Source organism: Nothoprocta perdicaria, unplaced genomic scaffold (genome assembly GCF_003342845.1).
Source record: "Nothoprocta perdicaria isolate Ctin4 unplaced genomic scaffold, notPer1 scaffold_299, whole genome shotgun sequence".
Taxonomy (NCBI): domain Eukaryota; kingdom Metazoa; phylum Chordata; class Aves; order Tinamiformes; family Tinamidae; genus Nothoprocta; species Nothoprocta perdicaria.
In genome coordinates, this window is record NW_020455531.1 from 35,417 (window position 1) to 57,378 (window position 21,962).

General features: G+C 36.7%; 1 protein-coding gene across 1 annotated transcript; it reads left to right on the forward strand.

Moving 5' to 3' along the window:
* The first annotated feature begins 1,683 nt into the window (after positions 1 to 1,683).
* Positions 1,684 to 20,235, forward strand: IL18R1 (interleukin 18 receptor 1). The gene is made up of 14 exons (XM_026041880.1): positions 1,684 to 1,714; positions 1,910 to 1,956; positions 2,206 to 2,376; positions 2,549 to 2,606; positions 5,101 to 5,219; positions 6,300 to 6,540; positions 11,101 to 11,278; positions 12,550 to 12,703; positions 13,294 to 13,356; positions 15,531 to 15,687; positions 15,848 to 15,981; positions 17,367 to 17,528; positions 18,131 to 18,289; positions 19,512 to 20,235. The coding sequence occupies exons 5-14, from the start codon at positions 5,171 to 5,173 to the stop codon at positions 19,841 to 19,843; spliced, it is 1,629 nt and encodes a 542-aa protein (XP_025897665.1). The 5' UTR covers positions 1,684 to 1,714; positions 1,910 to 1,956; positions 2,206 to 2,376; positions 2,549 to 2,606; positions 5,101 to 5,170; the 3' UTR covers positions 19,844 to 20,235.
* The last annotated feature ends 1,727 nt before the right edge of the window (positions 20,236 to 21,962 follow it).

The window sequence follows — 21,962 nt, forward strand, 5'->3', positions numbered from 1 at the left end:
GGTTTGAAGTTATTATTAAGTTTTAAAATCATGAACTGTATCATACAAGTACAGTGCAAGGTAGCACTGCAAAATGCATACACCTTTGAAGTAGTTATAGTGGTTAGATTTGCATCTGACTTTCCTAAAATTGTGCTGATTTGCATTAGGTAAAGATCTGATTGCCTTTATATACATCTTATTTCAATCTGTGACAAAGAAGACAAATACGGTGAAGCAGTAAAGGTTTTCAGGAATTCTTTATCTCAGCAGTAAAATATACAAAAAAGCCAGGTCTAGAGGATAACACCTTTTTTAGTATAAAGTGCGTATCTTATCTCTAAATGGCCCCCTGCTACAGGGAACTTCTGTGTAGCCAGATGTCCTGGACATAATAATAGCAATAATAATAATACCAACAATAATAGTAATACTAAAGGCTAGTTGTCAGCAGATAGATTTCTGAAGATAAAAAGGATAGTATCAAAATAAAAGAAATTCTGAAGGAATAAAAATCAAAGTATCTTCCTGTAAAAGTACAGTGAAATCTTTTTACAGTACCTTTGGAATAAACTGCTTCTGTGAACCTAAGCAGAGACAARCGTTCACTGGTTGAGGATGGATGCTTAACAGGGAAACACAGTGGTCAGAAATCCTAATCAAGGAACCACAGACAGCTCCAACACATCAATCATTGGGGGAAAAGGTGTACTAAGCTGGTGGTATGAGGGCTTGGTTTGGAATGAACTCATGTGACCTGATTTGGGGTGAATTCATGCACTGCATTTTTACATGTTTTGTGCCTTGAAGTCTTGAATTACTCTCCCCTGCCCTGCCAAGGGGACCCTGGCAAAATAAAAGAGCAATGAAATCAGAAGACAAGGCATAAGTAGATCCCTTCTTTTTCTTCTCTTTTCTTTTTTTCTTTTCTTTTTGTTTTCTTTTTCTTTTCTTTTTCTTTTTCTTCTTTGTTTTGTAGGACCAACACATTTGGCCTTTTTTTCTTTTCCTGCTGATCATAACTTGTGAGGGTTGGAGGGTAGGGTGTTTTTCTTTCCTTTCCTTTCCTTTCCTCTCCTTTCCTTTTTTTTTTTTTCTCTTTCATTTTTTCGTTTTTCCTCCTTTCTTTTTTCTTTTCAGCTTTTCTCTTTTCACCTCTGTTCTTGTTTCTTTTCCTTTCGTTTATCCTGCTTTCATTTCTCCTTTCATTTCTCCTTTTTTTTTCTGTTTCCTTTTTCACTCCTTCTCTCTTTTCTCTTTTTCCTGTTTATTTTTCCTCTTTCATATTTTTTTTAATTCTTTTATTTTGTCTTTTTTTGCCTCTTTTGTCTTTTTCTCCTTTTTTCTCTCCTTTTTTCCTTTTTTTTTTTTCTCTTTTTTTTTTCTTTTTCCCCCCCCCTCTCTCTCCCTCCGCCCTCATTTCTTTCCCCCTCTCTTTTCTGCTGTTTTCGATCACCGTTTCGGGACAGCCCTTACCGCGGGGGACAGCCCTTCGCGCACCTGCGCCCCCGGCCCCGCGCTTCTGAGAAAGGCGCCTCGCGGGCAGCGCCTTCACAGAAACGCGGGGGAAGCGGCGCGCGCGCGGCCGCCACCGGGAGCCTTCCCGCCGCGCCAGGGCGGAACGGGAAGCGGCGGCGGAGCGGGCAGGAGGCCGGCGGCGGCGCCCCGCGGAGCCGCGGCCGGGCGAGGGCTGAGGGGCGGCGCGGCCGCGACCCGCAAATCTGCCACCTCCTCGGTGAAGTTTGTGCCCCGGGGCTGCGGCCTCCCCGCCGCTTCCCTTTGGGACCCAGATTATTATTATTATTATTTACATAATAATTATTATTTATATATCATTATATAATACTTATATATAGTTATTTTAAATAAAAAAATAAAATAAATAGTATTTAAATATTATTATTATTTTTATTATTATTTAAATCACCAGGTCTGGAAAGGACTTATTCCCCCTCACTGACACTGGCTCCGGAGCAGGTACAACTCCCTAAATAACYGCTGTAGGTGGTGGCGGGAACAGGTCATTCCCAAAAACTTTTACCCACACTTCTGCTGCYCTGTTTAGGGAATTTAGTGCCATTTATTGCCACCTTTGCAATCAATGCTGCTGAAAAGAAAATTGCCAGATCAGCCTTCTCAGGTTTCCCCCCCCCGCCCCGAAGTCATTGGCTCACAAAATGACTAATTCTATTCTTCCTGTTCTGAGATTTTTTTTTTTTCTTTCAGATTGAGCTGTCTTTGCATGGTCTTGCTCTTTTAGAGAGGTTGCTCCCTGTTGCAGACATAAACTTATTAAGGTTGTTGAGGTACAGAAGGTTGGTTACTACCAGGTGTGTCTCTGCCTGGAGTTTGAGAGATTGACTCTACTGCAGGTGTCCTCCTGKCAAGATCTGCATCGTGAGTAACCACCTCCATTCATGTTGTTTGAAACAGAGATAGATCTCTATTTTAACCAATAAGCACTAGTCTTTGCAGTAAGTTGCTTTGTCTTAGTAAGGATATTGTAATTTTCCTTGTCTTTTTTTTTTTTTTTCTTTTTTCTTTTATTGAACTCTTGAATGAACTGCAGCACTGGGTGGTCCTGCGTGAAAAAGATTTCAGCTCCACAAAAATCTGTGCTTAAAGAGGTAAGACTAGTGCTTGAGAAGAAGTTATGTTTGTTTTTTGTTTGTTTTTTGATTTTAAAAAGGAAGCCACAATCCTTTGGGACCAATTCCTGTTTCCAGAAGTATTGACTGAAGTGAGTTGCTTGAGCAGAACTAAATATCACTCTGATGTATCAGCTCCTTTTCATTCCAAAGTATTGTTGGGATTCTAGGAAATTGAAGAATAATTTTAACAATGCTTAAACATGGACAATTATCTCTTTCATGAGATACCACTAATGACAGATTTTAAAGATTTTACAACCTGCAGATTTACAACCTTCAGAATTACAGATTTTACAACCCTCAGTTTAATTAAAGCATTATTGGATTCACAATGGCAGTATGAATTTTTTAGAACCATCTGTTTTTTTTGTATTAAAAGTCCAACAGTGGCTTCGAGTATGAATGACTTTTGAAAAACATGCTAAAATCACCTGTTGCTTTGGGCTTCACAGACAATTACTTTTTAAAAAACACTTTGAAACTGTTATTCCCCGCTGTTGCCATTGTATTTTACTTGTTGAATGTCTCTATATTCTGCTGTAATCCCTCCTTTATTGCACAGAGAATTTTTGTCTCTATTTTAAAATATCTCCTCATTTTTTTTTTTCTGAAAAGCATATTTTTTTTTTCTTAAGAAAACTTATATTTGCTGAGTTTTGTCAAGAATAGTTTTCTTTTTAGGTTTTTTTTTTTTCTTTCCTGATTTTTCATGGCAGAGGACTGCAAACCATGTGCTTCAAATGTAAATACTGAAATACTGTTAGTCTGAAGCAGAACAATTTCAGATAAACTGATGCAGCAGCAATGTGTGAGTGCAAAGAAGAATGTACATTTTCCCTGTTGGTGTCTGTAAACCTCWAATCTGATCATTACTAAGTATTTTACGTAATACAGTGTTATTTAATTCCTGTCAAAGGAATGAAGGGCTCTGCTGTGTGTTCACTAAAACCTCCCTTGTTATGCAAAGAAGGTATTCCAACAAAAATGAGATCTAGAGTTAAAATCTCGTTGTTTATGGTTTTATTTATATTTGATGGACCTTACTGTAATGATCTATAACAGCTGTATTTCTTTTGGATAAATTAGTCTTACAAGGGGAATAGTTAACAACAACAACAACAACAAAAAAGTAAATTCAAGAAGTGAAAATAAAGACGGTCCTGTCTTGCTTGTAGAATGTGAGACTTTGAGTCTTCACGTGTAGAAAGGAATCGAAACCAGGTCTGAGGAGTTTGCTGTGTGGCCACTTGAAAGTTGATGGTTGCAGCATCCGGTTTCTTTTAGATGTTGTCTAAATCTGGATCCATCTATCACCCATTTTGAGAAAGGGGATGTGATGTAGTTGTTTAATCTTCTTTCAGTGATTTATGGCATGAGGGCATCTTTGTAATGAATTGGGCAGCACCATAAAAGGAGAGCAGCTCCATGTCTTGGGGTCATTCTGTACCGTTGCTTTAAATGCAATAGTCACACCATCCGACTGCTTTTTATCAAGAGAAGTTTCTATTTGTAAATAAAATCTGGTGTTGGTAAGTATGTTCTCAAGCTGCAAGAGATTCAGGTAATAAAAACAAAGAAGTGGATTCTTAAAAGAGATTTCTTCTGTCAGCTGTCCATGAAACTTGTCTCTTATGAGCCCATCACATTTGTTGTGTGCGCATGGCCAGGTCAGTAACTGAGCAAGGTTGTCTGTCTTGGTTGGCAGCTCAACTGTGTTTCTTACACACCTTTGTCTTGTAAGCAAGACAGAGGCCCAGTTAGCACTGGCTGTGCTATTGGTTGTGGAAACCTATTTTTCTGAGGAATCTCATGGAAGATACTCCGCTCTGGTATTAATTAGTAGCATTTTGCCTTTTTCTTTGGAAGTTCAGTTTACTATACATAAAGTAACTGACCAGGAGCCTCTTCATTCTCCTCCCTCAAAGGAAACATTAGAACCTCTTGGTCATGGTACCTAACTGTTCTGTAGATTAAAACATGAGGCAGAGTTATAGATTTCTTTGTTTTCAAACAGGCTCAAGCAATTGAACGCCAAGGTATCCACGCTAACAACATTGTGAGGTTCTCCCTGAAGGCAAGCAAAAGTTTTGTCAGCTGTATTTCTGTAAGGTCTAATCTTGCAAGGACTGTGGGRTAAAAATATTGTCCTACTGAATGGTAGCTGTTTACTTACTCAGAATCTCATTTGGGGTACTTCTGTCATTAAGGTTGTAGCTTTAATTCGGAGAACACAAGGTATCTAATGAATGAGAAAAAGCAGGAAGGAAACCCTGCGTTACTTTCTGAAATTAAAATAAGTCATGCCTAGAAAAATTTGTGACCTAATATATGAAAATACCTCTTAGGATAAAAATGAGTAATTTTCCATCTGGAAATCCCTGTTCAATAACAACCATTATTTACACTGATCACAAGCTTTGAAGTGGTCCGTTCCATTGCCCTTGTGAGAAATTATGAATCTTTTTCTTAGGCTTTCGGTGCAATCAAGAGCAATATATTTTTCATCTTTATGGAGAAGAAGTGATAATTAACTCAAGAAAATGCCTCTTGTGATTTTTTTGTTAATGTTTATCACTGGATCTTCCACTGGTAAGTAAGTAAAAGTCCTCACTTCAACAGTAAATCTTTAAATATTTGCTGAAGAGTTGCTTAGAGTTTGCATACTGGGAGACAATCAGGCAAATGCTGGATTTTCTGAGCTTTGTTATCAGAAGTATTGAGAAGAAAGTCTTACTAATTTTGTTAATTGCAACATGGTTCTGATCTTTAGAAGCTTGCTCTGTGCATACATAACAAAAATTAAGAAAGAAAAAGAACCAAGATACTGCCAAGATACAGAAACAAGCTGGTAATGTTGTATAGGAGYTTGGCTGTATGGAGAAACACAGCAAGCAAGAGAATGAATCTGCTTTTTGTGTCTTTCAGAAGTACAGTCGCAATACATGTTAAATTATGATAATCTCTGGGAATCTCAATAGAAATAAAGGCTGAACCCTTATTTCATTCATGATTCTTTATAGTAGATCCTGGTCCTTTTCCTGCGTTTTGTATGATCGCCTGCATGCAAAGGTTACTTTTGGAAAAACAGACTTTGAGATTAAATTTTACTCATACAGTCTCGGTATGATAGAGATTTTTTTAAGTTATCTAAAGAAATATAGTCACTTAATAATATTAATTGAAAAGATGAAAAAATGCAAGTGTTAATTTATAGCATCTCTTTTTATGACAGTTGATCCATTTTGAAGATTAGCCATATTTGTCAAGACAAATCATATGTGAAGAATTTTTCTTTCCTCCTTCCATTTGTGGCAGCTGCTTTATTATAGAATGAGACCAGATTTCTGGTCTCCTTTCTGCCATCTGTGCTCATTTCATTCTGACACTTTTGGACTGAGAAAATCATAAGGAAAATTTTATCCTTTTCCTTTGAGTTTTGCTTGAGTAAGGTAGAATGCAGGCTTGGAGAAACAAATTCTCAGGTTGTGATGAATATTGCTGAAATATATGAATACAGCCAAGCTACTCTGCTGAAAGAATATATTTTTTCAAAAAAGACCAGTTGCACAGCATAACACAGTAAAGTCAGGCAGACCTCATTTTCTGAAATAAGTGTATGGCTTCCTAATGTGTCTTTTTTTTTTTTTTTTCCCCCCTTCTTCTGTGAAGAGAGGCTATGTCCCCTCCGTGCCTCCATTGATGTACTAGAAGGGGAATACTTTTTCCTTTGCTTTCCTGAGTTAACTCAAGAAAATGTTCAGAAAGCAGGATACTCAATAAACTGGTACAAAGAAAATGCTGGAAAGTGGAACTTGGTAAAAGAAACACACAGAATTGTTTCACAAAAGAATTTTCTGGAGTTTTGGCCAGCTGAAGTCAGTGACTCTGGGAATTACTCTGTCATTCGCAGGTGGGTAAACACATGTATGTCTGAAAATCTTGCCTTTGCAGTTGCTCATGAAGAAGACGATTTCTGTTCAGCTTCATATTGTTTGTGGCATGTGTGCAAAGTAAGTGCAAGGAAATGCATTGTCTATGGTGTCATTTTCCTTACCATTTCACAATATCCACAGAGCCAGATCAGTAGTTTTTACAAGCTGCTGTAGGCAGATGTCTCTTTTCAAAGCTTCATGAACTTTTGATAAAGGAGTTAACAGTTCTGTTGTTTTATGATTAACTACCTAAGCAAAATGAGTGATAGGCAACAGTTCTGTTGCCTGTTTTGTGAACCTGACCTATTTGTCCTTACTGTAATGGGTGGGACATTCATCCTTGCTTTAACAGGCGGGCGACAATCCRTGAGGCCTACCTGGTAGATTGATGGGACTGATTGTGTGGTAAGGTAGTGAAGTAAGAGTAGCATAAGTGAACTCTGCAAAGCTTCTCATAACTTGGAACTACACAAAGAACAAATGAAATGATTGGATTTGATTTCTTACTKATGTAGAACACCATGAGTAGCAAGAAAAAATAAGGTTGGGCTTTACTTGTCTGGGGTATTTTTATTAAATCGTGAAGAAAGAGCGTCAGACTAAGGACTAAATGAAGAGCTTYTTACAAGGAATTTTTAGGATTAACTTGCACCAAACCAGTAGTTTGCCGCTTGCAACTGAAGTAGCCATCAATTTAAAACAAAGTATTTTGTGTGTCATGCTTAATGCTTTGTGCTGTTTCTCAGTGAATATTTTTTATGTTCTTGCCCCTTTCTTAAAGGTTACAGCTTAGCTATGTGTCCATGATRCTGAAAAATGCTTTCCACATTTCTTTCATGACACAGCAAACACTAATTTGATAGGTTTAACCTAAAACTAAACTAATTTGGAAGCTAAAAACTAATGTATATTTTTCCATGTATCATTATTATGAGCAAAAATAGTCATTTGTATTACTCATTATTCATTACTCATTCATACATCTTCATTAGTATTTACACATTATTATTTATTTGCACATTACTTTCTGTTTTAAGTGATCAGTGTTAGGCCACTCTTGCATCAAACATAGGTAAAGCATGAGCCAAGTTTTGCTAGTGTATTTCAGACTAGATCTTCAGGGAGCTGAATTTAAGGATGATAAATACGGTAGTTTGGCTGCTGTCCGCTGTTACTAAGAGTAATGCCAGCAGCAGTAGGTCACTGAGTCAGACTTCTCTATGAAGCGGCAGAAATGAGGTTCAGTTTTGATGCTTAAGGTTGGCTTTAGATAATAGCTGACACACATTTGTCCATTGTTGTGGGCATGCACTTTTCATGGAAAATCTGAATTTGTTTTTTATRGTTTTATTTTGTCATTGGCAGTTTTGGTCATTACCCTACACAGTCACTTCACTAAATACAGTGCTAAAAATTGAGGTACATCTCATATATTTTCATTCATCTTTTTGYTGATTTTCAAATATTGTATTTAGACCTGAGTATAAGCTGTATTGGAGATGGTTTATTAGAAAGCTGATAACTGTTTTGGCAGTTTTGGTGAACAGAGTGTTAATTATACTGTGAAGTTTCAAGAAAAATAAGATAATACAATGTGAATAGCTTTTGCAAAAATTTAATCAAGTACCTTTTTTCCTGTTTTTTTTTTTTTTTTTTTACAGTTGACTATGTTCAAGAAGAGAGAAGTGAAAACAGTTTATTGATATATTTATGGTGCATTATCCACCTTTTTAAAATATATATATAAATATATATATATACAATATATATATTTATATATATATTTTAAAAAGGTGGATAATATTGTATATATATATATTTATATATATATTATATATATATTATAAATAAATATCTATTTATATATATAAATTAGATATATTTTTATATATATTTTATATATATATATATATATAAAAAACCGTAACCTTTCCAGTTAAAGCAGAAGTGTCCTGCTGACACATAGCATAGATAGCTAAAGTGTGTGCATATGTGTGTGCGGGTTTGTGTAGACTTCATCAGTAAGCACAAGCTTGTATATCTCCAGCAACATTTCCTGAAGAAGATTTTATGTGTATTTGGTGTGACAGTGGTAAGCAAAATCTGTGTCACAGATATCACACATCTTTGTGAGGATTTGTTGCTTGTGTACTTTTTTATGGCCCATATCCTGTGGTTCTCACAAAGAAAAAGAAAAAAAAAAAAAGGGTAAAACAGGTCATTTTACTGCTCTATAGTAGGGACCTTGAAACTGAGTTTGAGGACCTCAAAACTTACAGGTTTATGAAACAACAAATATATGGAAAGATGAGATATGTATTGAGGCTCTAATACTGCTCACGTTTGTAATGTAACCAGAACTGTTGAAAGCAATGGGAAGACACTTTTTTAGATTTTGTTTTCTACTTTGTAAGGGATGACCTAGACTTGGATATGTGTTTAGGCTTTATGGTAAACTTGCATTTTCTGCTCTAAGTTGAGTCAAGCTAGTGTTTGTTGTTGGCCATTTGATGGGTTTGAGAGGAGTATTGAAAGGCTGTTGTGCCAGAATGTGCCAGAAATGGTTTTGTTCCCCTCATGATGTGACCAGGGAATGTCAGTTGCTGTAAATCAGAATAGAAAAGTAACTCGGACATCATCATGTTTTGTGTGAACCAATGTACATGTCTACATCCGAGCTAGTTATCTGAGGTACCTTTGTTGTCAGGGAGAGGTGGGCATTTCTGGGGCAGATTATCTTGTCCTAAAACAGAGATACAAAACAAGTCTCATAAACTGCATTTTAACAGGGTGACTGGTCTGGGAACCTACWGCAGATTGTGATCAGTGGCTCTGATTTAAAATTGTAACTGTGATATTGCAGAATAGATGAGATAGCCTCTGCCAACTGAGAATACCCCTGCAAATASCTCTCTGGTGAAAACGTTTTGCTAAGGCTTTTCCTGTTTATAACACCATAGTTAACTGATGAAGAGGCGAGACCACTGTTTGGCTTAGCTAACAATGCAGCCGAGAGTTGTGAATACCTMAAATGAGGGAGCAGAGCAAGGAGAGGCTCTAGCATCTGCTACAGTCTCTCCTTGCTAGRAAGGACAAAAAAATCTGCTAGAAAGACAAAAAAAGAGAGATATTCATTATATAAATTCATTGTATAAATGATGTCCTAGTTGTTCTGACTCTTGTCAGAAGAATATGCCCTGCAAGAGGCATATTGCACAAGAATGGTGTTGAAAGTCAACACACTTACCAGTCTTGTTTCTGCATTTCGGTGTCTTTTTCTCCCTGGTTCATTTCAGTGAAATGATTCTTTGCCATTGTTTAGTTTCAGTTCCCCTGGGAACAATTCCTTTTTCTTTTTTTGGATATGGAAAAGTTCAAACCTATTTATACAGATAAACCTGAAGCCAGAGGGAAGTGCTCTGTGTTTAATGCTCTGTGTTTAATGTCAGACCCTACTCCTTTAGGAAAAGAGGAAAAAAAAAAAAAAAGAAAAGAAAGCTGTGGTTTAGATGTTATTTTGGAAGTCTCATCCACTAACTTGCAAGGAAGGGAAGGGAAAGCATACAGCTTTCCCTTAAGCCCTCACTTCACCAAAACTCCTCCAGCTTCTGTTCTCCTGATGATCGTGTATTCAAACATACCCAACACTGAAATAACTCATAGCTATAATCTTAGTTTTTAGAGAAGTAGGTTGATAGCACATAATAGATGTCTGGAAGATCACAGTCAGCYCTTAAATAGTCAGAAGAAGCATGGTTAGAGTGCATTTGTTGTCTGAGCTTTTCAACATGTTACACTAGAATTTCATGAACTTTGCTATGGAAGTGTTAGTTTCTGACGCTTAAGAGTTAGTTTYAGGTGGCCAGCAAACTGTAGATCTCTGATGCGTGAACACTGAATCACAAAGAAAGTTTGCAAATATCTTTTTTTTTTTTTTTTTGCAGGCTCTTTTGAATCCGTAATAATTGATTTTGCAATTCACGAGGCTTATGTGGTTTAGAAAGTATTTCCACAGATAAATTGATGATTTTCTTCACAGTATCAAACAAGGAGTAATGTAACTTTATGAACAATAGCAGAGATTCTTATCTTTTCATTTTTGACATTTATTAACAAATAATATTTTTGCTTACTTCTTTAAACCTTGAAAAAGATTTAGAAAACTGTAGGTATTTTACCTGTAACATTACTGGCTGATTYGAGGCTCTAAAATGTTTATGTGCATTTGTAACTTTACATGACAACACAGATGCTTGCATTTTTGTTCTGGTGAATGTAATAGACTGTGCTATACTTCATAGATATAATTGTGTTATCAGTGGTTTTGTAATAGGTGATTTAGTTTAGATCCTTTTTCATTGTGTGAAACATATTTGGAGATGGAAAAGTAATGAAAGGGAATATAAATAAATAGTTCAATATTGACATACTTTTAACCCAACAGACTTCTTTAAGCATTTACTTTTATTTTGTTGTGTAACACACTAGGCCACATTCCTTAAAAATCTCGTAAGTTGATTTTGCATTTTTTTTCCTAGTGATGGAAAACAAAATATCACAATTCAGAAGTGGACCTTGAATATACTTGAAAGAAATAAAAGCAGCTGTTTCAATGAAAATCACTTAACTACAGAAATTAAAAATGCTGGAAGTGGTTATTCACTTAAATGCAGCGATCTATCTATCAATGAAAATGACAGTATAACGTGGTACAAGGTAATTATTCAAATAGTGTCATTCAAATCATTGGTTATAGAAATAAAACATTTGATGCAGGAAAAGCAATTTACAGGACAGATTTGTGGAAAGCAACTATAAAACTGGTAAATGTTACAAAGATTTTATTTCTTTGGTGATTGGGGAAAAAGGCTTTAGACACAAACAATTGACAGAAAATTTCTCTCTGATCTCAGATTTAGTAGAAAAATGTACCAGTAATCAGAAAGACCTTGTCAGTTTGAAAGTGGTAAAAGATCTAACATGTATACCAAGCATGGCTGGGGCTCAATCTATTGCTGGTAGAACACACAAATGCTAGTATTCAAGAATATTTTATTCATTCTCCCAGTAACATGAGCCCCAGCTTTGCTCCCTTGTCCATAAGGGCCTCAGAGGTTTTCCTCAATAAGGGAGCATCCCTCAGACTGACCTATGTCTTGGCTAAAACAAATGAACTGATGTCGTTCTCATGCCCAATCCTCTCTGAGATACATGGAATGGGAATGTCTATCCTTAAATATCCKCAGGGGCTTGGTCTAGTGAACGCATCCCAAACCCTTCTAATCACTTCGTGGAGATAAACAGGAATGGTGATAGGAGATTTTTTTTTTAAGTTTACCCAGTGGTAAACTTAAATTTCCTCCAGGAAATCTGGTGTGAGTGTCCTTTTTCTTTCTTAGTTGAAGGTGATTTAGACACGTATATTGCTGGGTTTTCATGGGACATTTCACTTAGCAGTTGCTTTCCATTCCCACTAAGATTTTCTGCCTTTGCAAAAAAAAGGTCTTAGGTTGTTGAAAATGTTAGAGAGGACAAATAGAAGTGAATCCAATTCCTTTCACTATATGAGAGGTCACTTTCTTAGACACTTTGCTTTAAAATAAAGGCGTTTAGTAGTCTAGACATCTTAGAAAAACACTTTTGGTACTAGACAARCAGCATCTACAGACCCAAACCATGGTTCCGGTGAAACAAATGAGTGCATTTAAAATCCTGATACCAGACCTTTGTAACTTTATGTTTTTATACCTTTCGTATTTTTATTTGGAATGCCAGTGCTCTCAGCTTCTGCTGAGTTGAATGTTGACATGTTGCATTTAAGTCACCATGTCTGAAAATTGAGCACCCACTTCTTTTAGGTCGGATAAATGTCACCATTGCTTTTTTACTACCTCACTGAAATTTTGTTTTGAAAATCATTTTGTCCTTCTTTGGGTTTTGAATGTATGTTTGCTCAAAAATAGTATTTTCTGTCTTTGTTAATTTAGGACTGTAAGAACTATCACAATAAAACTGAGCAGGAATTGGATTTTAAAACTCTAACATTTCAGCACTCGGGAATATACACCTGTAAAATTTCGATCACTAATGAGGGAAAGATATTCCACAGCACAAGTACAATTCATCTGGTAGTAAAGGAAGGTAAGAAAGCTTCCTGAAAGATTTGAACCGTATTCATTACCCCTGCTTATTATGGAAGAAACTGCCTCCTAAATTTATTTGTCTAGGGTTTATGGGTTTATCATTTATTAATTCCAGTTCTTAATAAATATATTTGATTTGCAATAGCTAACTTTAATAACGGCTAATTTTGAAAACTGAAATTACAGAGAAAACATACTAACTATATTTTTCCAAATTGATAGCAGGTAGTATAAATTTCTGGTTTTGCTTTTTCATCTTTGAAATTTTTGCAGAATGCGTCATTATTATGTATTTATAAAAACTGGAACTGGAAGAGTTTTGAGTGACAGGGTTTCCAACCTTTGTAAATTATAAACTGCACTCGAAAAACATTCATCAGGACATACTATCTTTTAAGCTTTAATCATGCCAAAGTGTTGGTCATATTGGTCCAGATATTTATTTTTGAATTAGATGAAATCTATGTGATTTGTTTTAGAACTAAAGCAAATGTATCATTTTTGCTGTGTTAAAATATAAGGAAAGTGTTATGCCAATACCATTATTATTATTATTTATTATTTATTTTTATTATTTTTTATTCTTAGATGTACCAGAAGTTGTAACTTTGGAGATACTTGGACTTGATGAAGAAGTTGAAACACAAATAGGTATCAGATTAGTACAAGAATCATTGACATAGTTACTGCATATATGTCCTTTTGTTCTGATCTCTTTATAGTTGAAAGTCTGTTTAAGTTTAATCAAACTAGGAATTGTCTTTGTACCCTCCTGGATCTGATCCATCTCCATATCTGGTTATGTTTTCTGGATGAATTTAATGATGAATATAAAAGTACAGTAAGTTCACCCTCATACAGAGACAGACGTTGAGGTTGCTGCTATGATCAGCAAGAGAAAAATGGTGGTTATTGTAAACCAGGTTTCCCTGGCTTCCTTTCATAGACAGTAAACGTCATGGAATGATGTGTGAAAGACGGCCAGTGTGTTTAGTGAATAATAATACAGGAAAATGAGAAGTGTGAGGGCTGACAGCAAGTACTACGTAAGTAAGTAATACAAATAAACAGATCTGTCACTGGAAAGAATTTATCACATATCAAAAGCCAGAACCATGCCTATATGTAGGGAATATAGGGAATGGGTTAGGAATATGATCTACTATTATMCCTAGATAATAGGCTCCCAGGAGTAGTGAACACCATCCAAGACTTTTGTGATTGGAACTCTTAATAATTCTTAAAAATATAAATTTATCTTTTTCCTGCTGTGTGCCATGGGACTTTTGCCATGGTGTTATCTAGTTCTCCATTTTTTGGTCTCCAAAATCACATATGGTGCCTCCTCTGTCACTCACATGCATGAGTTATTTTGTCAGCCAGGACCACAAGTGCTGACTTCCTACCAGTGCTTTCTTCCAAAGCCAGTATCCCAATCCTAAACTGCCCCATGTCTCCTAACTTTCCAGTAACCACTGCTCTTCCTGCCCAATTCTGCTCTCTGTACCTGATTCATGCATTTAGAAGGGAGCATGGTTCAACACCAAAAAAAGGGACTATGAACCAATTATCTGCCATCTCTTATATACTTTGGTAAAGTCTTTAGAGATTCTTTTTGTTGGTTTGTGTTTTTATTTTTCATTTGTTTTTTTTTCCCCTCAGAGAAACATCTAATGAGTGATAGCCAGATGACATGATGGAGAGTGAAGGGAAATTTCAGTGAGCAAAGTCCAAACCTCCATACCATTCATTGGTGTTCTATATTATTTCCCTGGAAATAACCTTTATGTAAAGTGGTTAGAGATACAGTTGCAAGATAGATTTTACTTTATATCTACTTTTCAACCTGTGCAACTATGATTTGGATTTGTAAGATGTGTAGATTTTCACCCGAATTATATCAATGTCTCTTGAATAGCTCYACTGGAAGCTTGTACTCTGAGAAGTTTTGGTCCATCAGTTTATAAAGTGATTCCTTTCRGAATTCTTTCCTTAGAGAATTCTCCTACATACAAGAAAACATGTGTACATATTTGTCTGAACAAAAACTAGCCCGTTGTTTTGTTGCTTAATAAGGATGCATTTTCTGCATTCTGGATGCATTTCTGCATTTTTTGGAACTGATGATGGCATAGCCTAGAAATGATGTTTTAAAGTTATGAATAATCTCAGGCAAAATTCTCATGTCAATCTTTGAAATAAAATGTCTTGAAAATCTCACACTCCAAGTTACAGTCTGCTGCCTGTACTTTTCTGTGTCTATGGTTGTCTTCTTACTTTTGTTTTTTGGTATGATTAGCAACACTGGAAGGAGTGGTTCCCTTCACTTCCACTTAGTGCTTTCAAGTGGTACAGGGCAGATGACTGGTTTATTCTGACATTCAGCATTATGGTGATTACTGACGTGTAATTTGACTCCTATAGATTGTAGTTTGGCTCCCTGATTGTAATTCCCTTTACCAGTTACCTACTTTCATTAACTTCTACTTCAGCACTGGTGGTATGTTGTCCTCTCTTGCTCTCTGCCTGCAACGTGTGGTTTAATTCTCTGAAATGCTTTGGCCTGTTTAAAATCTTCCCTCTGCTTTAGGTTTAATCTGAGGGGAGACTGGAATCTGGATGACCAGCTGTGTAATAGAGTGTGATAGAGCCCTGTGCACCAGGATGGCTGGAGCACATGCAAAACACTGCTTAAGGGCTACTAAGTCCAGAAGGGAGGACTTTTAGACTCCTTAGGACTCCTTAGATGTGTGGCCTGTAAATGCGACATACTGTGATCATGAATGCTACACCTGGCTAGATCTTAATTCTTATGTTTTGTTTAGGTAAAGAAGAGATACTCAATTGCACAGGTTCCTTGGGTTATTATATGCCAGAAGATGCTAGCCTTTACTGGTCAATTAACCAGACATTTCCAAAAAAATGTTCACGTATCCCTGAGAATGAGCCTTCAACATGTGAAGAAGAGTTCAAAAAACTACAGTAAGTTTCCAAAAGCACTGCACTTTTGTTTCTATGTATTTTGCTGAATGTAAATTAAATAAAATGTTTTTTTTTCTTGAGTTTTTTTCTCAAAATAAGCCTCACAATTGATTATAGATTTGCATAGAGACAGTGTTGCTAACATCCTTTCTTGTTGCAGTATTGGAAACAAATTTTATGTCACAAGGCTATTACGGATTAAGAAAGTAGCAGAGGAGGACATGCATCATAATTTCACCTGCATGTTGCAGACTAATGAAGGAACACGAATAAAGACAGTGAAACTGAAGAAAGGTACAGTCTAAGCTATGAATTATACTTCTCACATGTAATTATTAATGGAGCTCATGCCAACCTTCTTGATATGGAGGCCTGGATACTGRATTCAGAACATCTATGTGGACACATGCACGCTTATGATGGCCCTAGTCCCACTTGGTGCAGGATTTAACATATTCCTTCTGATGTATTCCTTCTGTTCTGTTGCTACTTCTGCTAGAGCAGCAGTCTGAGGATTCCTTGGTTTAACTGCTGCTGCTATGCACAGAGCTCGGGGAGGCTGAGCTATGCTGCTGGGCCGGCATCCCTCTGTGGCAGGTTTGAGCATCCCTCTGTGCTCTAGTTGCCGTTGGATGGGTGGAATCAGGAGGTAACCACCCAAAGCTCAGTGTAGCCCAGAAGCTTCTGTTTGGGCCACATTGTTTCTAAAAGTTATTTTTTTCTATAACGAAAATAGGGCTTTTTATTTATACATTTATTTATTCTCCTCCTGGGAAAGGAAATCTTTTATRTTCCTGCTAATGCCTCCAGCGTTTTGGTTGATGTCAGGTACTGATGTCAGGTTGATGTCTTTCTGTCTATTTAGTGTTGATTGTTATTGTACTGTAAACCTCGCTTTTATAATCCAGACATTCATGGTATTTGCTTTTATTTTTCCAATAATGTCAAACTTTTCCCAGTTTTACTAAGAGGAAATAATATAACTGCACAATTGCAAAAGTATAACTTGGCAATCTTAAAAGATGCTGTATCTAATAAGGAAAATGCAATACAGACTGGTGCAAGCATGGCATTATAGTGCCTTCACAAAGGGCTCCTGAAAGATTTAATGGTTAAAAATCTGTATTTGAAATCAAAGAGAGAAAGATAACCAAATAAACAAACAAACAGAAAGCTCAGAAGACAATAGTGACAGAAGAAAAAGAAAAGATTGTGACCAAAGAAATTAAAGTAACATTAGTGACTGTTATGAATGAGCAGAGATAGGGATGAAAGACAGAGAATAACAGGAAGTAATAAAGATCCAGAAGAAAACTCATCAGAAAGTGGGTGAGCAAACAAAGCTAGTGTCTTTGAGGATCTGGTGTCTTATTATTAGTCACACATACAGCTCATCTATGTATATATTTATGCAAGGTGTATGCAAGCAAGATTATTTCTTCAGTTTCTAAAGCAATCTTCAGTCTTTAATCCTGGTGCTTCTAAGGATGCATGATATTCAAGAGTGCTCAAAGTTTTAAGCAGAAAGTATTTACATCAACAGTATGATTTTTAAGGTTGTTTTAAGATGTTGCGAGTGTTTATTGATATAATTTTGCCATGGAACATTTTGTTAGGGCTCCATGTTAAGGCTCCATGTTTGTTAAGGCTTTGTAATTTTCTGGGTTTCTGTTTTGCAGGGAACACCCAAGATCTGCCTGTGCATATATTTACAACTGGGATGGTCCTTGCTGTAATGTTTATATGCCTTGCTGTAGTCATGGTGGTCATCTGTGTGACGTTCAGAGTTGACTTAGTTCTATTTTACAGGAACATATGTAGAAAAGATGACACTGCTGGAGGTATGACTTGTCTGATCCCGATAGCTTCTGATAGGATGTATAAAAAAGGAACATTTGAAGAAGAGACAAAATGCACAAGTTTAGCGAGTAGTTTAGTGAGTAGCTTCTGAACTGGTCTTACTTGGTCTTTGTAAATATCTGCAAAATGCATGGCCAGYGTTATATACTCTAGTCTATACTCTAAGACTCTATACTCTAAGACGTTAAAGTAATAAATTGATATATTCTCTTTTGCAAGTACCCATAGTATTAGATAACCATGTAATATTTTTATGACATTAATATCAGGTTGCAGTCACATTTTTTGCCTATCAATCATTAYGTTTTTATTATCCTCAGATATCAAATTGGAGTTAAATTAATGTGTTAATCTGATTTTTAAAAATCGCCATGGAGAAAGAAAAGATTAGTTTCAAACAATTGCCATATTTAAATTGCTTGAGGAATTTGTATGTTTGAGGGCTCCGGGGGAGTCAGAGTCAAAAACAACCATTTCTAGATGGTTTGCTGTTGAGACACTGATTTTGAAAATTGGAGTGGTGGGTCAGATATTGTACTTCAAGTGGTTGCCAGCAAGATGAAAACTGGTGGTTTCTTTCCAGATGGAAAAGAGTATGATGCTTTTGTGTCTCACCTGAAAGACTGTGTGTCTCCCAGTGAAGAAGAGAGAGAATTTGCTCTGAATATATTACCCAAAATATTGGAAGAAAATTTTGGTTACAAGCTGTGTATATTCGAGAGGGATGTATCTCCTGGAGGAGGTAAGTATAATGAGTATTCTTGTCATTCAATTGATACAGCATTTTCACATAAAGGTAAAGGTCTGCAGTAAGGAGTTCTGTCAAATGTATCTTACGTTAAAATATCTAGATTAATTGAAAAATAAAAGACTATATTTTCACACAAAGACGGCCTGTGAACATTTTRCATATTTTATATGCATATTTGTGAATACATATGAGTATATATTTGCACACAGATTTTTAGTTGCACAGAATCAAGATGAATACATGCAAATACTGCCATGACAGAAGCTTGAGTGACAACATAAAGAGTGCCAGATGTTTTACAGTAATAGTGCAATTTCTCTGTGTTTATGTAGGGCAGGATTCTATAAACAAACTTGCATTTGCCCTGCAAAGCAGCTGATGTGTCTGGTACTAGTTACTCTGGTTTTATTTTTAAGATTGTCTATATCTTCAGTGTGACAGTGGACATTTCTTTGTAATCATAATAGGTGCCTCCTCTCACTTTTATCTTCTTTAGGTTACATCAGCAGTTTGCCTTGTCTTTCCTTGCAAAGCATTTTTTGTAGATCTCTGGTGTCTAAAGACATTGTTATCTTACAAAACTGGTGAGAGTTCTGGAAGTTGTGCATGAAAATTCCATTATGTGCATGTTTGAAGGAGATCACCATTTGATTTTGTCCACAGATTGTCAGGTCAAAAGATCTAAAATTCAGTTGGAACTCATTTTGTGATAACCTATCCTTTTATATGTAACATGGAATGCTGGTATTCCTAACGTTCTGTTATTGATGATAATGTGAGGTATATGGTGATATAAAGGAATGAGTCAACTGAATTTTTAGATAGAGTTGGATTTTGGTGACTTTGTGTGGATTCATTGTAATGGTGTTTATTATGAAAGATCTATCAAAAGGACAGTAGGCTGGAGGGACAATAAATTTTGTTGTTGCCATTCTATCCATGCAACTGCTGACAGACAGTTGTCTTGGTGAGCTTGGAATTGTGTGTGACTTCCTGTCTGTGTCAGAGAACAAGCTCTGGTGATGCCTGAACTCCTGCTTTCAGACTTGTAATCTGTAAAGAATATCACTCTTTGTAAAGGCAGAATATTTATATCTTGTCCTTGTACTATAAGAGAAAGATTTTTGATAGATATGTGATTGTTAAAAGATAAGTCGATTCTGTGCTTGCCCTTTCAGTTTAGTTTAATAACACATGTATGTTTAATTTGCAGCTGTTGTTGATGATATCCATTCATTTATTGACAAAAGCCGAAGATTAATCATTATACTGAGCCAGAACTACATTTCTGACAGAGCCATATATGAACTTGAGAGTGGACTTCATAAAGCCCTAGTTGAAAGGAAAATTAAGATCATATTAATTGAATATATGCCTATAAATGGCTATAATTTCTTGCCAGAATCACTATCTCTTTTACCATCACAAAGGGTTGTGAGGTGGAAAAAGGATAAATCTCTTCCTGTGAATTCCCGATTTTGGAAGAACCTTCGATACCTGATGCCAGCAAAACCTACCAATTCCAACACCAAATGGGTGATATAATAATCTTGGTCTGGACTCAGAAGGTGTTCAACTATGGACGGGGGACTGTGACTTTATTGTAATCTTACAACTGTTTTGTGAAAGGAAAGAGCTGCAGACAACTAATCATTTTACTACATTTAAATAGAAAATAGAAGCTGCAGTTACTATGTTAATGTTGATAGATGCCAAGCCTGATATTTGAGAAAATCATGAAAATTGTCACAGTGGCTAGGATGAAGCTAACTCCAATGCTAACCTCAAAGAGAGATCCCTCAGCAGTTTGGGCAAAGAGCAGAACTCTGGTTCTGCTTAGGACTTGCTGCATGACACTGAACACACTGCAAAAAGTTTTGGTTCCTTGTTTTCCTTCTTGTAAAGCAACCCCACTTACTTAAACTTGCGTATTTTGTGAGACTAACAAATAAATATATAGTATTTACAGAATATTATGATTTAGATGCTTTTGGCTTTGTATTCTGGTTATTTCCTAAAGATCGATCTCAATAGTCAGACCCACACAGCTTCTGTCCTGTCCTTTGCATCTAGGCTTTGGGCGATGTGAAACAAAAATTAACAAGGAGAGAGTGTAGAATGGGAAACTGGGCAGATTTGGTCAAGCTAACAGTATTTATTACTGAGCTGGGGTSTAGACAAACAAAGTGGGACTGAATTTGAGATATGGTAAAGACTGCTTTTGTCCTCTTGTTTAGCTGAAAATACTATAATTGACCATTTTGTTGGGGAGAAGAGGGGAATGGGATAGTGCTAACAGCATTTTGTTCAGGGACCCCAATATCTGCATCATTTTCTGAATTGCCTTCTCATCTGAGGGATGCAGGGCATATCTGAATATCACATCTTCAGGATGTATATCTACTGCAAATGAAGCTTACTATAGTCCTTGAGCATTGGTATTTAGCACTAATTTTAAAAACTAACTTAGTTTTACTATTCAAAATCAGACATTGACCTGTTCAGGGACCCCTGGAGGAGTCCAAGAGGCCTGGCTGATCTTCAAGGATCACTTCCTGCAAGCTCAAGAATGTCCCATCCCAACATGCAGGAACTCAAATAATGGTTGAGGAAGCCTGCTTGTATGATCATAGGACTTCTGACAAAATCAGGCATTAAAAAGGAAATATGCAAGAGGTGGGAGAAGAGTCAGGTACCTTGGAGGAACGTGGAGCCACTGCCTGAGCATACAGGGATGAGGTTAGGAGAACTAAAGCCCACCTAGAGTTGAAAACTGGCAGTGGATATTAACGGCAGCAAGAAAGGCTTCTACAAATACATCAGCAGCAAAAGGAAAACTGGAAAATGTGATCCTTATATTAAATGAGGCAAGGGCTCTGGTGTCAAAAAACACAAAAGGCAAAGTTACTGAGTGCCCTTCTTCACCTCAGTCTTTACTTTTAAGTCTAGTCCTAAGGAATCCAAAGCCCCTGAGGGAAGTCTGCACCAATGAAGGTTTACCCTAGGTGGGAGAGTATCGCATTAGGGAACACTTGAACAACGTGTACATTCACAAGTCCATGGGCCCTGAGGTGATGTACCTGCAACTGCTGAGAGAGCTGATGAAAATCATCACAAAGCCACTGTCAATTATCTGTGAAAAGTCAYGGCAATCAGGAGGAAAGGCTCCTGAGGAATGGAAGATAGCAAATGTCACTTCCATCCTCAAGAAGTGCAAGGAGAAGAAGCAGGAATATGGAATCATCTTGATGCTTGGGAAGGTGATGGAGCACCTAATCCTGGAAATTATTTTCAAATGTGTGAAGGACAAGAAGTTTGTTGGGAGTAGTTGGCATAGATTTATGAAAGGGAAATCGTGCTTAACCAAGTATGATATGGCTTCACCATAGGATAGCATTCTGTCACGATGAGATGACTGGTTTGGTGCATGAGGGGAGAGTAGTAGATATTGTTTACCTTGGTTTTAGAAAGGCTTTTGTCACTGTCTTCCATAGCGTTCTCATAGACAGGCTGCTAAGTATGGGCTAGGTAAGTGGTCAATGAAATGTAATGAAAATTGGCAGAACTGCTAGGCTCAGAGGTTTGTGATCAGCAGCACAAAGTCCAGCTGGAGTTCAGTCTCTAGTCTTACCCATGGGATGATGCAAGAGCCAACTCTGAATAA